The sequence below is a fragment of the Paralichthys olivaceus genome, chromosome 9, assembly GCF_024713975.1.
Source record: "Paralichthys olivaceus isolate ysfri-2021 chromosome 9, ASM2471397v2, whole genome shotgun sequence".
NCBI lineage: Eukaryota > Metazoa > Chordata > Actinopteri > Pleuronectiformes > Paralichthyidae > Paralichthys > Paralichthys olivaceus.
Genome location: NC_091101.1, coordinates 24921728 through 24939876, shown reverse-complemented (window position 1 = coordinate 24939876; position 18149 = coordinate 24921728). Strand labels below are relative to the sequence as shown.

Below are 18149 nucleotides of genomic sequence, written 5' to 3'. Positions count from 1 at the left end.
TGCTTCGATGCAACACGATATTCCTTTATTCCCTCAGGGATTTATAGTTGTTCTTTAATATTTGTACACCGAGCCCCTCTTCTAAAATCCAACATTATCGGATTATTATAGATCTGTCATAAAAAGGCTTTGTTATTGCTGCCAAATGCCGACTGTAATTATTATTCTAACCTGGTTATATGTGCTTTCATGACTCAGACTCTCAGTTCATGATCTAATCAAATGCCACACAGGCCAATCTGCACAGTGTTGTCATGCACCCAGAAGGTACACGAGATGCCAATCAAATCGGACGAGAGACTGGCAGCAGCAGAAACAAACTGATCCTGTGTTTTTTCCTCCTCTCTGCTTCTCCTCTCCATCTCCTATAGAGCTTCCTGGAAGGCCTGTGATTGGCCGCCTGTCTGGGCAGTGATAGCAGCCCTGGAGCCGAGGATGATTGATGATGGCGAGGGCAAGGCCGAGCACTGGCAGCATAAAGCCCCATAGACGCCTCAATAAAGAGCCTGGCTAGTGGAGAGCCAGGGCCCCGCTCAATAGGGCCCCTCCGCCTCCGAGGACCCACGGCTATGAGGAGTGCATGGAGAGACGGGGAGTGAGGGAGAGGAAGAGAGGGAGAAGGAGAGGTGCTCTGTTGTTGGATAATCCGTTTAAGCTATCGAGCCAGCAGCCGTCTGAGGCTGGATAAGTGCAGCGACGGATGTGTGTGGGGTGAAAATAGCAGGGGTTGGCTGGTGGAGTGCTGGAGGGGGGGGATGCAGGGGCGCAGGAGATGGAGAGAGAGAGAGAGGGAGGGAGAGGGAGAGATGGATCATCCAGTCTCAGGATGCATAATGGGGGGGAAAGGGAAGTGGATGAACCAAACTGGAAATGAGATCTGCAGGTTGCTTTTCACACATGCAAGAAATGATCGCAAGCCACAAAAATAAGTGATTAGTGCCTGAAGTGAGTGATAAGGCCTCTGTGGTGCTGCCGTCATTCAGCCCACGGAGGCATAACTGCGCTGACCTTTGCTTCAGCAGTTCAATGAGACCCTGCTAGGTTGGATTCCTTCAGTGCTACGTCCACTGCTGTGGCCCCAGACCACATGCAGCCCTGTTGTAACCCCCCAGTGCACAGCAGCTCTGAAAAGCACAATTAGGCAGCAATCTGCTCCCACCAAGCCGGCTTTCAGAGACTCCAGCATGGCTACACGGTGTCCTGCAGACCGTCCTGGCTGGAGGTGGCCGGATGGAGGCCGGGGAGAGCCGAGGGACTGGAGAGTGATGGCCTCAGGATCGCCTTCAGAGTCCAGAGACGTGAAAAATGACTCATTTCAGCCCCTGCATGTTGAACTACAGTCCTGACGATGTAGAAACAAGCTGAACGAACCCAGCAAACATCTGAATTGTTGTTTATTTGAACTAAATCGAGGTTTAAATGAAAATGTATTCACCTCCAACAACAAATTCTTTCTCAGCAACATCCTGTGATATTCACTCACACTGATTTGTATTTAAAAGCGTTTGTATTATTTTTTCTGAGGTTTCTGTCTCATTTGCAAAGACTGTGGATGTTGATGCTACTTTAATGTTTCTGTCTTCAATGAAAATAAATCTACCAAAGTTCCAACAAAGCCCATTGCTCTTTTTATTTCTGCTCTTTTCTACACTGATCATGATGATACAGAATAGATGCAAAGCTATTTTAAAGTCTTTTCAGATCAGACGTATACATGAACATAAGGGTAGTTACAGTGGATGTTAATCATTTTAATGAAAGGGAGAAATTAAGCAGTAAATGTCACGTGTAACAGAGCAGATCAACAAAATAACAATAAAAAAGGGACGATGACCACAGTGACACCATCTTACCTCTCAGAGAGCTGGAGTCCAGATGACAACGACCCCAAAGCAACACAGGCCGGAGGTTTGGAGCTTCATAAGAAAATCCACGAGAACTGGGACAAATCAGAAAGAAATGATTATTAAAATGAAACAGTTTGTTAATGGACACACGGATTGTTTTTAAATATTAAAGTGGAGGTTTAAACTAAACAAGTGAGAGACTTCTTCAAAGTTATACACGATTCTTTAAATAAGCCTTTGGCTCAGAACAAGAAGAAAATCTGTCAGGCAGCTTCAGACTGTTCTTCCAAAAATACACATTCAAGTAAAATTTAACGAGGGTTTGCAGTAAAACATTCGTCAGAGCATCAGGGGGTTTGGATGAACGGTTAATCCGCAAAGAACTGCAAAGAGAATGAAACAGAACATCTGGAAATGACAGAAAAGATGAAGATTACAGCAAATAAATCACGTTAAAAGATTCAAGATTTATAGATTTGAGTTTAAGCTGAAGACCCAGACTGTTCAGTCTGACGCCACGTGTTCCTCTTCATCCCTGCGTTCGTTCGCCTCATTATTAAGTTCCGTGATTCGAATCAGTGACTTACACCATTTACTAATGAACCTAAAACCAACAACACATTACATCTTATTGCTTTACAGCCAATTAAAGCCACGAAAAATCTGCACCAGCAGTTCAAAAGCAATAGGTTAATGAGAGCGTAGCAGTCAAACGTGTCCTTATTGATTTGTGATTAGTGTGGGGGCTTATTCATGGGGTATCCATAACTTGATTCTGCCTCAGATTCTAATTGCCTAATTGGAGTGATTATTTAGCAATGGGAAACATTCCACCTGCTCCTCCTCCTGATACGTCAGGTATCAACAGTCTTTAGATCACGTTGACGTATACAGTTACAACATCCTCAAAGCTGGAAGAAGGACTCTTTATCTAACAGAGTAAAAAATACAAGTAAATACTCAAATACTAAAATATGTTTTCTAAATCAACATTCTGCTCAAAGTGAATTATTTTATTTACAGCAGGTAGTTATAGTGATTCCCAACCTGTGGTTTGGGCCCCTGCAAAGGTTCACGAGATACATCAGAGGGGTCATGTGTGTGTATACTGAGAATGTTTCTTTTATATTTATACATCATAATTATTAAAACACGTAGAAATAAGTTGGGATATAATTGCTTTACATGTAAATACACTGTGTTATGTTTTTTATTTTGTAGAATTGTTTGTTGTATTTGTTTTTATCAAGAGTGAAACCAGATTTTTCTCTACATCAGGATTTTGGGTAATGATCATTATCTGCAACAGTAAGATGTATTTTAAACGATGGTCATATTCTCTAAATGTAAAATCCAAATAATAAAAGTAAATTTATTTCAATAAATGGATTGTCCTTTTTTGGGGGGGATATTTCTCTTATTCCACTCATTCCCCTTGTAGCCTACATTACCCACGATGCAACTGGTGCAGCCTCCAGCTGTTCAGGAAGAGTTTGGTTTTCAAAAAATGACCTGAAAACACTTTGAGTTCCTCTTTATATTTCTAAATAAGAATGTATAAAGTTAAAATGAAGATGAACTATAAATAACAAATACATAGATTTATGTGTGACTGCAGTCGTGTGTGGGTGCTCTGGTGCTGCCATTATCCCGCTCTGTATAATTTCATACTGCGCCTGTTGTTGTTGTTGGTGGGCAGAGGTTAACAAAAGGCCAAGACCGATCCGAGCCACCGGCGTTGGCCGCATGGGGAAATGTTGGCAGGCGAGCCAGGGAATAATCATAGGCTAATCTGATTTCCAGCTCTGATAATGGAGGTCTGGCTAAATAAGAAAAATTCCAGGCAAATTTGTGCAAATGAAAAAGGATTCCTCCTGACATAATGGTACGGTGCAAGGCAGCCTCTAATGAGCAATAATCTGTCTAAGAGCTTCTCTCTCGGTTTCTCCCTCCATCTTCTATCTCATCCCGTCTCACCCTCATCCTCCCGCCCTCCTCCCCCCCCTCAGCTCTCATCAGCTTCTCCTCTTTTCCTGAGGAGGTGCTTGTCACAGCCGTTATGACACAGAGACGGAGGAGAGGGTGGAGGAGGGAGATCCCCGACAGTAACTGCCGGGTTTTATAATGTGCACTGCAAAATAGAAAAATCTCTCACCGAGCATTTATTTTTGTTTAAAGACATATCTGAAATATGAGTTGATGTCTGTATCAGTGTGTTTTTTTTTTTACAATCGATGGAACATAAACAAGCATTTTCCCAAACCTTCTGTAAAACACTAAATGATAACACAACTTGAGGACTAAGATATAAACGAGAAAAAGAAAAGGACAAATTCTGTGTCTCTGTGTTGAGCTGATGAGCTGTCGTGTTGATATGAGAGTGTTGTCTCTCGTCTCACTCTACAAAAAAATCTATGAGGACATTTCTAGAATATTCTTTTGAATGAACTGATCAAATTCACCAGCGTAGAGAGAAACGTTTAATGTTCAACCTAATTTTCTTCAATCTGATGCAACAATCTGCACAAATCTGTCGATTTAATCTTTGACAATCAGAAATATGAAGATTTATGTGCAACGGCTACAACTAATGAATGAAAAAGCCTCATCAGCGTTCATTGAAACTGAAAAGTGAAATAAACAACACAACATTATCTGAATCCCTCAGGCTTTATTTGTATGGCACCAAATCACAACGCACATTATCTCATCGCACTTCACACAGAACGGTCGAGACTTTACAAATTCATAACAGGAGGAAACCTCCAACGGATCCAGACTGGATGTGGGCGACTATCTGCCTCGACCGGCTGGGGTGAGTGCAGAGAGATGGGGGGAGAGAGGAGAGAGAAACCAGGAACAGCTGTAAATACCTGTGTGTTTTTGTACACTAGGATTTAACTACAGGTCGAGAAATACACAACTCAAACGGCAGTACCGCTGAGGTATTCCTTCTTCTCCAGCACTAATAACCTGAACTGTAATATGTGTTATAACATCACAATCCTCTCAGCAGCAGCAGCAGGAAGACAATTTTAACTCCATAGAAAAATAACACCCCTCTCCCTCACCCTCCCCCCCTCTCTCCCCCCTCGGCAGCAGCAGCAGCAGCAGCAGCAGCTTGGCTCTGTGTTCCTGACAACTTCCATAAATTATTGGAGATTTTCATATTTCAAATTTCATCTGCATTCATGTGCAGCGGCCAGGGCCCAGCGGAGACTAGCGTCGGGGTGTCGGGTGTGGAGGTGGAGGCAGCAGCAGCAGCAGCAGCCCCCTCGGTAGCAGCGCTGCCACCGGCTGCCTGGCTCGGTGGCCCCAGAGACCCTTGGCTAATTGAATTGCATCCCCTGATTAGATTATCCTTGCGGCAGCTTGCTGCCAATCTGAAGTATGGGTGCCTTCTATCCTACTTAACCCTTCTGCCCCCCACCCGCTGCTGCTGCAGGCACACACACACACACACACACACACACACACACACACACACACACACACACACACACACACACACAAGGCAGAGTGCCCAATATATTCAGGGGCCATCAAAGTTGGCCGGTTTTGTTATTTTTCCTTTGCATTGTCTTGCCTTGTAAAAGTGGCCATCTTTCAGCGCCTGGCCCTCACCACCACTCGCTCTTTGCCAAACAGCCGACTCTGGCAAACTGTGAGTGTCATTACTCCAAGTTTGTTTTTCTGTTTGTTTTGCGTTTTGTTCAGCGGCCGTGACGCCAACTTTCTGAGGGGGTGGTTTTAACCGTGGAGACGAAGCTGCTGCCACATCAACAAGCAGGTTCAGTCACAACAGTGAGCTTTACTTTTAATTCCATTTCTCCTGTTAAATTTAGTTCATGGATCCTCTAACTTGATAAATTGATCAAAAGTTATACAGTAATAAAAACCAATAGCCAATAGAAAACCTTTAAAAGTTCTGTTGTGTGTACTGAACATGTGATTTGTGACATTTGAGAGACTTTACTCAAGTAAGTACAATGTGGTATTACTACTTTTACTTTAATACTTGAATCTGAATACAGCTTTCATAACTGCACTGAGCAAAATACAAATATGCTTTGTAATTAACGTTTGAATTAAACCTCAATGCTGTGGATGTAAATAAAATAATCATATTGTAGTTATTCCTTATGATCAGTTGAGTTTGTTGATTAGAATCAGTATTAAAAGGTGCTTCATACATGTTTACTTACAGAAATCTTGTATTTTTAAGGGAATTTTGTAATTTTGTATAATTGTGGATTAGAGCTGTCAGGGTAATTCATCTATCTGTGTCATTAAATACACATAGTGTTGTATTTTGGACAAAGAAATCCAACCAAACGTCATAAATGGACTCTCGCCTCCTGACCCTGCAATGACTGCAAACGCCGCCTCAGCCACCCCACCCCCGGTGTCTGGGACTCGCAGCCTGTGTCATCTCGTGCGTTGCCACATTTCAGTTTTGGGCCGATGCATAACCCAGATGAATATAAGTGTTCGCTGAGGAAAAGTCATGTTCTGATGTAATTATCATCTATTGCTTCCTGTAATCACATCAAATCTCTTTTGAACAATAATCTCATGGTGAAAGTCTGGAGCGGAGCCCTCCTCCCTGTTTATTGTTCTCCACTCCGGTAAAACACAATTGAATTGAGGACTCAGCTATTAGATTTTTTGCTCTGTAGAATAAACTGAAATCGTATTCTTGCTGGAAATTATCAATACGTCTTGGAGAGCGAAAGTAAGAAGACAGAGCAAAAGTATATGGAGGCCGGGCGGAGAGAGAGAGAGAGGGAGGGAGGGAGGGAGGATGAAATAGATGAAAGATGAGGAAGAGTGGATGGAAAGACTTTCACCAACTGGAAATTTATTGACATACTGAGGTCAGATGTATATACTACTGTTTGCAAATCACATCAAAACTGTAAAATACTGCTGCTTCACCCAAGATACTTTATTGTGCGCCTGCTAAACCCATGAAATACAAAGGGTATGTATTGAAATGTGGAGCAGAAGTCTTGGACAAAAAAATACAATTCTAAATTTGCAAACAACAAAAAGATTAAGCAAAAATGTGGCTTTTCGTGAGACACAGAAATCAAAGCCAACTTCTCAGAGAACACTGGTTTGAAAAGTTTCAAAACATACGAGGCTCATTTATCAGATCAATCACAGCGTCAGCAGAATAATGTTGCAGTGAGTTTTTAATGTTCCTGCACCGAACAAGACGTCCGTTGAACACGATAACAGAAAAACAATAACTGTGCACCAACATAGCTGCAGTTCAGACCAGTATTAGATCTGTTTCCTCTCTTCTCTAAGTGATTGTGACAGAATCTGAAGATAAGACAAAGTCCTACTTACAGATTTTGAAGCGAAGCTGCAGCGTTTTGCATCTGTTCTGTGGAATATTGATGACATGCAGAGTTTGAGGCAAAGCAATAGCTGTAATCTGATCAGTGAAGTCAGACAGTAAACATGGACAGCTGAAGAAATCCATCCTGAAATGAGATTTTTTTTAAAAGCCAGTGATTCTGTGTCCTGCGAATAACGTATTTAAAAAGAGACAATAACAGCAGAGCTACCTCGGGCGACAGAGGTCAAAGATCAGAGACCTGCCTTTGATGGACCAAACTCTGTGGATCAAAATGTTGGTTTTGTTTTCTCAAATGAAAATACACCAATTTGAATGATTGTTTGAATTAATCTAAATAAACAAAGAGCCATTTACAGAGTTTGAAATTTGTAGTCCTTCATTAGGGGATTATGCCGTTTTCCGAAAAAACAAAAGCAAATCTTGGGTGGAACAGAATGTTCGTTGTGTTTAATGTGAGCAGCAACCGTTAGCATGTCTGATCAGAAATATAATATTTTCACAGTGCAGGAGAATACTACAGTACCCATGATCCTCAGCTGAAACAAAATGCCACAGTCACTGAATTCATCCAAAATTGATCCGGGATCCAAACGTAAATTGATTCCAGCAGCAGATCGTAAACATTAGCCGCTGCATACCGAAAACTTTCCAATGCTGTGATTGGATGTTTTGTGCCAAGATGCATCCTGGGAGTCATAGTTTTCTTCTTCCTTGTAATTTCTGTGCAAACAGAAGTTATGAAACAAATCACATAACAAGATAGAAACAGACACAACGAATGGGACTGGATGTGCCCATAATAACTGAATACAAGGGTGAATTTGAATTTTTACCAAAATCTGAGTTGTTTTCCGTCATTTGAAGCTACGATGAATGAGTGACAGAGAAATGTCTTCACCTGTTTGTGTGGGACCTGGAGGCTGAGGATGCTCAGGCATGTGCGGAGGGTTGGCAGCCTCCCTGCTTCCCTCAGTGGCCCTCGGACCATCCATCCGTCCAGCCAGCTCTCCTGAGTCACTTTTCATAATTATTGAATTACATTCCTGGCAACCCATTAAGCAGGACATTCTCTTCTTAACCACCTGCTCTTCCCCCCTCCTCCACCCCATTTTACGCCATCAATCTTTCAGCGTTACCGGAGCCCCTAAAAGCTTTCTGACTGCTCTATAATGGGGGACAGCGCGGGGTCAGGGGGTGCTACAGGACTGTGTGCTCAGAAGCAGTGATGCCTCAGCATTTGGGTGGGGAGCAGGGGCTCAGGGATGGGTGGTGGTGTGAGGGGGCAGCAGGGGTCACTCTGTGTGGCCTGGCTGTAATAGGTCACTGACTGGACCTTTGGCTCCAAACGAAAGAACATGTTTGTGTGTGTCATTATTTGACTCTGTGTATGTGTGTGTGTGTGTGTGTGGTTGTATAGTCTGTTCAGGTGCTTCACAAATTAAACTGAGCTCATGTCAGATCTCATAAATCTAACATGTTCAATATTTTAATTTTTGCTGTCAAATGCAGTAATTTACAAACGTTTCCTCGGCCTCCTCGTCGTGACTTCCTACATTTCCCAGAATGCCTTTTCACATCCTCCAAATACAGTTACAATCTCACTACAAAGTCGAATCAGTCACTGATCTGGAGCGTTTGGTTGTTTTGCCTCGTGTTGTTTGAAGGAGCGAGAATAAGGTTTCAATCCTGAGACGTCCACTATGTGCTCAGACAACTTTTAATTGGAACTAAATTAAACAACATTTCATGTAGTCAGGAAAACAAGGATGAGGATATAATGAAAAGCTCAAGACAATAGTTTGAATATGTGTCCTGATGGGGAAGATGGTGGTAATTGTATACAGTGATGGTACTTTGTGTTTCATTATGATGCAGTAAAATGATAACAGAGCATGATACTTGTGATATTAATATTATACTGTTATATTGTGGCATCATGATCGTAGACATGTTGAAACATCGAACACCAACATTTTGACTTAAAGGGCATTTTGGTATTTTAACACTCTGAGCTCTTTCCATGTCCAGGAGGTTCCAGTCAAGTCAATGTTAAGTGAATAGTGAGGTTGGGTTTGACTTTACCCTGCTGGTGTATTGACTTTCCTGTCAATACAACTGCAGGGAAAATCTATAAAGCGGATAAATGTTATCACAACATCCGTTTGTGGGCGGTGCACGTTCACTCATGCATATACGCTGCTTCAATAATGTGCATTGTCATTTACCGTCACCTGCTCTTACATGGTGATATGCTACAAACAGAGAATTCTCCAGGATGGAGAGTGACGTAATGTTCAGTTGGTCCTTCATGTTTTCACACCTGAAAGTTTGAATCATGCTGCAAACAACAATTTGTTGTATTGTTTACATTTGATTCGTGGTACGTTCGTCCCGTCGTCATCATCTTTGAGGGTCGTGTCATCTGTTGTCGGCGTGCTGTCAACTCACAGGTCGTTTTTTGGGATGAATGGAGAAAATGAATGAACCAGTTCTCTTTGTTTGTTGTTCAAACATTATATATGGTAGGAGTTGAAGAGTCGATCTCTGTGATTGCATCTCTGTGAGTTTGAACCAGTGGTCATAAACGACTGCAGCTTTAAAGTTCAATCCTGACAAAGACGTGTGAACGAGCTGGAGGTCGCGACAAGGATAGCTGAACACGTGTGTTGTGCGTTTCAGGAGTAAACAGTACCAGTGCAGATGGACGGCTCATGCCTCACCTCACAGCATGCTGCTCATTACCCAATGCTCAGATCCCAACACATATTATTCACCTCTGACAGCTCGCTGTGTTGCATAAAACAAACACACACTGGAAACACACACTAATGTGTGTGTCGCAGCACACATGCTCAAGAACACGTAAAGTAACAGGCGGTTATGAATGCATACATCCTCAAATCCCACATAACCTACTGGACACAGAGCAATGTTATGTTGCACACTAAAGTGACCTTGCAGAATATTCTCTCTCTCAAACACACACACACACACACACACGCACACACACACAGAGCATATGAGTAATGAACAACCTTAATAACACCTCCAACTTTTCCTCTTCTTCTCTCTGCTGGCTGTTTAAATTCACATCCCCCTTTAACGTCGCTCTAATCTCATTACTGCCGGGCTAATAGCTCTCCTTCTGCTCCTCCCAGACGCTCTGCCCAGACCTTGGATAACACACATACACACAGACACACACACTCGCACACACACACACGTTCAGGGTGTGCGTGCTGCTGCAGTGGAGGTGCATCTGCAAAGTGTGTCCCAGGGAAAAGAGCTGAGAGGAAGCGAAAGAGGGTGAAGTTGGTGTGTGGTGTTTATATGCATGCGGGTGAATGTTTTTGTGGGTGAGGGCGGTGAGGAAAGTGGGGGAGAGGGTGACGGTGGTGGATCAGCAGCCAACTCCACTCTCTCTCTCTTTCTCTCCTCTGCAATACCACCGCCTCCCCCCTCCTCCCCTCGAGTGAATCTATAGGGAGGGAAGGCAGAGACAGGTGCATTTCTCCACAAATTGAGTTAGCCAAGACATGCCACATCCAATTGGGCCAAATTGATGTGAGAGTTTGTGATGTCTGCCGTGGGTATTACAGCAAAGGTCAGTGTGCCGAGACAATGACATCAATCTGGTCCACGTGGCCGAGCACTCGGGCCCCCGCCAGCCCCCTGATTCAGATGCAAACCTGCAAACAGAGTCAGGGGAAGGAGAGGGCGGACAAACGCCGGTTGCAAACTGGTGGGCATTTTGTGATTGCTTTTGAATGGGAGCTAAACAAGAACTCGACACACCCAAGTGGTTGCCTCTGAATGACACATGCTGCTGGTGATGGTCGGTGAATTCTATAGAAACCTATGAAAACTGATGTTTGGATTGTGAAGCCTGAAAGCTATCAAGGCTTCGGAGGTCGGGATACTGGGTTTACCACAAAACTTCTTGAAACCAGTTGACAGAATATTCTTCTCTGTCTGGAATGTGGTTCCATCAGCAAACAACTTAAGTCAGTGGATAAATTTCCCAAGTGGAAGCAAATCAGATCACATTTATGCAAAATACTTTTCTCGTAAAACGTTGTATTTCCCTACAGCATTTCACGTATACACATGCTTTACCAACGAGTCAGCCTCAGCTGTCAATCATGACATGTCACCCCATCTCAAACAAACTTACCAAAGACACGAACACTTGAACACACACCTTTGTGATAGCTACCTAAAATGACTTTGACTGTTTAACTTGACCCATGTCCCATCCGCTAACATGGAGGAGGCAAAGTTTATCACCTACACTGCAGCCAGTCAACAGAGAAAAGACAGTTTGGCTTCACTTTATGATTTGAATGGGTTCTTTCCTGGTCCATGTTTCCTTCTTCCACCAAGTTTTGTGGAAATCATTTTTTGAAACATCAACCAACCAACCAAACAATCAACCAACCAACCAACCAACCAACCAAACAATCAACCAACCAACCAACCAATCAACCAACCAACCAACCAACCAAACAATCAACCAACCAACCAAACAATCAACCAACCAACCAACCAACCAACAATCAAGCAAGCAAACAAAAACAAACAAAAACAAACATACGGGTGAAAACCCAACCTCCTTGATGGAGGTATCAATGAGAGTGTGATTGTCGGGTGCTCTAACTCTTCTTTCCCTTGGTTGTGTGACAACAACTGTTTCACTGAATGATCAATACACGTCTGTTACTGCAGGTTGCGATGTCCATACGACTACAAATTCTACTCACACATCATTACTAGATCCACATTTTCTCGAGTCCACAATCTTACAAATTCTGCCGGCGTAATTTTCTCTCCGAACACGCTCTGCCTGTCAATTTCAGGTCCAACACGTGAGTGGCAGTGGTTTAAGGCTACTCTGCCTCTACTCTCAGGAAATCCAATAGAAACTTCATCATGCTGTCACCTCTGCTGGGCCCTGCAAAGCCAGATCTCGGGGTATGGCTTTCATCCCACCTCTACTCAGAGAGCCATTTTCTTTGATCACATTAGCGTTATTGCTCCTCTTACGGTTCCCTCCGTCTTCTCGATGCTACTCTATATCAGCCCAAGGCTATTGGTTTTCATTCTGCGGCTTCAATCTGGACTCGGACCAGGCCGAGCTCGACCAGCTACACTGACGTTAATTCATATAAAAGCTATATGAACAGCCAAGTTCGACTCCTTGCTTCACATGCTCACTCAATCAATGGAACATAACGCTTGACGGAGAGTATTAAAAGGTAAATAAACAGCGATAATCATTTACGGATGAATATAGCAATTACTATCGAGCGCTCCCGTGGATTCAGGTTTGTTTGACTTGAAATTTACTTTTAGCAAACATCAAAACTTTGTTGATAAAAGGTGAGTGAGGGGCAGCACCAGGGAAGCTGCTGCGCTGTTGATTTTCTTTAATTTGAACTTTGTTTTTCACCAAATTAATTAAAAGTGATTAATTTTACAATAAACTCTCTGCATAACACCGGTCGATTAAGGACAAGTCATCATCTGCTTGGGTTTTTCCGGAGCTCACGGGATCCACGAAGGAGGTTTCAATTCATCCCTGGTCACCAGAGTCCCAGACTAGAGATTTGTCTGAGAGGCAATTTACTGTCATTTGCTGGAGAGTGCTGGCCTGATGCATAAACATCGTTCTTAATATGCCAATTCATCATCGGGCAGCCAGGGGGATTCTGGGTGTGTTCTGATCAAATTTGCACCCAGCGATGATGAGGGGCATGTTGGTTTTGCTGCAGAAAAGTGCAGATCCAGCTATTTGTCACGTCAGGCTCACACAGGGGAGGGAGGATGCACGGCATAGAAATACAAGAGATAGAACAGAGGCCTACCACAGCAACCTTGCAGTCTCCTTCAGTGTGGCTGAGACAGATGGACGGCCGTGCCGGTGACTTGGCTCTTGAGACGGTTGATGTCGTTCGGTCAACGTCTTTAGTTAAAACTGAAATATCTGAACAACCACTGAACAAAATCAAACATTTATGATCCGCAGACAATGAATCCCACTCGCTTTCGTGATCCCCTCACATCGGCATCGGGGTGTTTGATGTAAATGTATAGATTCATTAATGACATGTTTCCCTTAAACTGCTGTGAGTAAATTTACTGTTTACTGGAGGACTATATTCAGCCATGGTTTCATATTTGGTAACGTCTGGTTCTCTTTATGGAAACAGTGGAGCTCAGGAATAAGATTTATCGGCTTTAGATTCACAAACTACTTCTTAGGCTCAAACTTTGGTTGGTTTTGGACTTTTATGGGTTTTTTGTTAACGAGCAAAAACTGAAAAACAGAAGATCAGTGATTTATGCTTTGTAATTGAGAGACTTGTTTAGAAATTCAATATACTGCTGCTGAAAGTTATTGAAGCAACATGTGGGTTCTCTCAGCCACATGCAGCGCAGCTCTCACCAACACTCATTTAGAAAAACACCCATTATTTGTGCACCAGCCAGTTCTCGATCCTCGTATTGATTTCAGCGGAGCTATCGAATCTACGTCTTCCAGCTCTGTGGTGCGGCATCATCCCTCAAAGCTCCGAGAGCTGCCTTCTGGGAACAGGAAGTGAATCAGAGTCTGCAGTGGACAGGCACGCTGATGACTCCCATCTGGCTGTTCTTTAAGTATTCCATCCAATCAAATTAGGTTTGATTGATCAACAGGCGCTGCCATTGGATGGTGGTCATGGCGATATAAATCACACTGTGCCATCAAGACTTCTCAGAGGGAGAGAAAGAGCAAACATGAAATCCAAGGAACTTGACTTCCTCCTGTCTGAGGTTAATATTCTGAGGTTTTGTGTGATGGGGGTGATGATGGTTTTCAAACATGGATGTGATGCAACGAAACATCTGGGTGAGATTCATGGTATTAAAGTGCACGGATCAAAAATCTGACATCATCATATCAAACTCTGGATTATATCAGATGTTGTTGAATCATCAATACTTTTCACTTCAATTCATTTCAACAGATTTCTCTCTAGTTTTAAAAAAGCTGCACAAGAGAAGCTGAGTGTAAAGAGTAATAACTGGATGAAATGTGTTTCGGTGACATGACCATCGGGGATGTGGTTGATTAGTGTAACTCTAAATGAACTGAATTCCCAAATTGTATTTATTTTCAGACGTTATTTTTATAATCGTAAACAATTTGGTGCTTTTGCTAAATGATGTTGTACCGGAGAAAATACAAGATGAATAATTTGTATATTTCACCTTATGTGAAAATGAGACATGTTTTCAAAGTAGGTTACTAAATACAAATATGATAAAGTGTTGAATTAATTAGTTTAGAAACACAACTGATCTCCAGTGATATTTACTCAAGTACTACACATAAGTATACTTATCAGGTATTGAAGCTACTGTACCTGAGTATTTCCAGTTAATGTTACTCAATACTTTTACGTCACTACATTTATTTGTTTTTCTTTGCAGATTCCTACCAAGCAGCCAAAAGGGGAAGGTAAGGGAATAAAGTAAAGTAAGAGGAACTCTGGACATTTAACTTTCTTTTTAAAGTGTGGTCATCGTTTCAGTCATGGTTGGTTTGCAGCTGAGTGTAGCTTTAGTGGACGATTGCTGATGTCAACAAACTCCACAAGAATCAATTAAGATAACAACATGGAAGTGGTGGTGTATCCTAACGACAGAGGAAGACAACAACCTGCACGCACACACCTGAGTGGAGTCACAGCAACACAAACTGTGTGTAGACGGAACACCGGAGGCTTTGAGGTGCTGGAGCTGTTTTCAGGGATGTTCGTCCTCAGTGATTAAAGCTTTATTCATATATTTAATCATCTCAGTCAACGTGCAGCCTCATCTCTCCTTGATAGATTGTTGTGTTTGTGACTCCGCAGGTTCACGGCGTCTGTGAACGTCCTGTTGTGCATCTAAGTGGATGTGAGGCCCTTGTTGTGTCTCTTTTGACTATATGGAAATCATAATTCACAGGAAGCCGCCTGATGGTTTATGCAGATGGAGGCTGGGGGCTAAAATAAAGAGTCTTGTGCATAAGTACAAGTGAAGGACGCGTGTTCGGCCATAACACATGAAAAGAATATGAAATTGAGGAGGGGGAGGCGAGACAAACGAGCAGCTTTAGAAAGTGAAGGCAGGTGTTTACATGTGGAAGATTTTGCATATTGTAATGTTGGAGTATAGAGAAGTGTTGGGGGGGGGGGGGGGGGGGGTAATAAACATCACAATGCGTTGGTTAACAATCAATATGACGCACAATGACCTTGACGTTTTATGATGGATTGGGAGACATGGCCTACTGTAATTGCTGCAGCCCTCCCTCCATCCTTCCTTCCTTCCTTCCTTTCACCCTGACGCCTCCTCTCTCCCTCTCTCTCTCTCCCTCTCTCTCTCTTTCTCTCTTGGACATTAAAATCCACTCCATCATTCTCGATGCGCCGCCTTGTCGCCTGCCGCTCAGATGACCATTAATCGCTTAATTCCAGTAAACCTACGTGCGCACAAAGAGCCGCTGTCTGCCGCTTAATGCATGTGTGATTAAGCTTTTAGGGCCGACCACACGGCATTATTAGCCAGCAGGTCCTTGTATAGAGGGGCCAAATGCCTTCAGGGGGCCCGAGGATGGTGTTGGGGAGAGGGGGGGGGGCTGGATGTGGATGTGGAGAGGGGAGGCAGGGGGTGTGTGGGAGGGGGCCAAGTTAATGACACTGACCCTCACTTCCCCAACAGCTATTCAATTCAACAATAATAACGGGTCACGCAGCTGATTTATGAAGCTGAGGCTAATAATTGTCAATTGCTAATGCCCGGGTGTGGGTGTGTGTGGGGGGGCGAGGGTGTGTGTGTGGGGGGTGTGGGGGTGTGTGATGCCAGTGGACTATGCTAAAATAAAATATGGTTTGACCCCCACATGGGGGGGAGGGGAGAAAATGACAGATGATGTAGTTTTTTTTTTTTACCCTTAAAACTAAAACACAATGCAGGAAACATGCAGCAGTACTGTGTGTGTGTGTGTGTGTGTGTGTGTGTGTGTGTGTGTGTGTGTGTGTGTGTCCGCATGGCTGCAATAAATTAATAACAACCAAACAATGTGTCGTGGAGAGGCGGATTCAATTACTAACTTTATTTACAGGGGGAAATCTCATGAAGGCCATTGACCAACGTTAAACAGCGCGGGATGAAACGATGACAAGAGCCCCGATAAGAATTTAATTCCATCTCATTTCGGACGATTTTATGAATCAGATTCTTGAACACTGGCAAGAGATTTAATGATCACATCTTTGCGAAATCTTATTTCAGAAGCGGTCGATGGCATTTCTCTGCGTTAATGTCGACTTAGAGGTTGGAGTAATTTAGTAATTGATTCCTTGCCTTGGCTCGAGCCCGTGCCAAGGCCGCGTTCGAGGGTAATATGTTTCCTAATCTTATCCCCCGGAATAAGATTTTTATGTTAATCCGCTGGCTGCGCTCTTGGTCACTCGGGGAGCGCAGATAAAGGCGCAGAGGGGCCGGAGAGGCCGGAGAGACGAGCCGCATGCAGGAACCGCAGGCTGCAGCATCTGGAAGAACAACAGGGCGAGTTAATGGGAGACAACAGAGAAGAGTAACACTTTTAAACAACACACAGGATTTAATATTTACCTGTTTTCACTGCGGGGGGAGGGGTTGTAAAGGAATCTGTTATTTCCACATATAAATGTGAGAAAAATAGAAACTTTTCCTCTTCTTTCATATCAGAGCTTCACCTTATTTTTCAGTTTAACGTTTGAAACGAGCTGAGAATATTCAACAATTAGACTGAAGTGTAGAACAATGACGCTCTTGCACCTCAGCTGATGAGCAGCCCGCAGACTGGTTCCAGAGACAGAGTAAAAAAGAAGCACCAGCTGAAAAGGCGTAAAAAAACACAGTCTTCTTCCACAGAGACTGAAACACTGAAGTCTTTTGTGCTGCTCGGGTTTTTTTTTTATTCCTCGCAGACACAGAGCGAAGGCACCAGCTTCTAATTGAATTTTGTCTCTTCTCCAGATGTCACTTTCCATCTGTGCGCTTGGAAACGCGATGCGCCTTTTACGCACCGGCCTGGAACACCTTAAGAGTCTGGTTTTGTTTTTCCCCACATTCATCTGTGATGAGTTAACTCTTATCTTACAGATCTTATAACTGCAGCGTCACACGGACCAAAGATATAAAACACTGATCTGCTCTGTTTTTGGATAAAAACCACGATGTCTCGAGTCTCGTTCACTTTCTGCAGGTGAAAGCTTTAGAACCTTGCCTTCATCCATTCCTGTCCAATTGAGACATCACACTAAATCGTCACGGGAGCACCCCCCCCCCCCCCCCCCCCCCAAAAAAAAAGATTTGTTTTTTGATCTGCTGCTGAGCCCCTCCCCTGCAACACGCGGCCTTATTAATAACCGTTTTGATAAGCGCAGGATTTCCTCGGGCGGAGGAGTGAGACATTGTCGGTGAAATGTGACAGCGGGACCCTCCCATCGCTCGCTCGCTCTTTATCCTCCTCTGTTTCTTTGCCTTTTCGGGGGAGTGGATCCATCCAATCCATCCAGAGACAATGGCATTTTGTTCCTCTTTTTGTCCCTCCTGTCGACCCGCATTCCTATATTGCTGAGCAACGATAGAGCGCACTAAATGGAGAGGAGTTGCTCCCGCACACCGGCTATTGTGCGGCACTTGCCGGGAGAATTTAGGGTCTTGCACACATCGAATTTTGCTGATTTATTTAAGTGAAGGCAAATGGTTAAAGCTCTTCATTTTGCCACATAATTACAAATTAACTGCAGCTTCACTTCAATTGAAAGACCATTACGTTACTGTAAATCACCGTTTTTACGCAGCGCTCCTGTGCCACCATGGCCCATTTGGATGTGCGCGTAAACTGTCTGCAC

At 43.4% G+C, this 18149-nt stretch overlaps 1 protein-coding gene across 20 annotated transcripts in view; it reads right to left on the bottom strand.

Moving 5' to 3' along the window:
• Nucleotides 1-16404: 16404 nt before the first annotated feature.
• LOC109640429 (LIM and calponin homology domains-containing protein 1) overlaps nt 16405-18149 on the bottom strand; it is an 80420-nt gene continuing 78675 nt past the window's right edge. For 6 of the 20 annotated variants that reach the window (XM_069531229.1, XM_069531245.1, XM_069531244.1 and 3 more), the window contains one exon: nt 16413-16799. In XM_069531229.1, coding sequence (XP_069387330.1) covers nt 16576-16799 — 224 coding nt within the window. In that variant the 3' untranslated portion in view covers nt 16413-16575. Of the gene's footprint in view, nt 16800-18149 lie in introns of all 20 variants that reach the window. The other 14 variants (XM_069531235.1, XM_069531237.1, XM_069531238.1 and 11 more) reach the window with 7 other exon arrangements.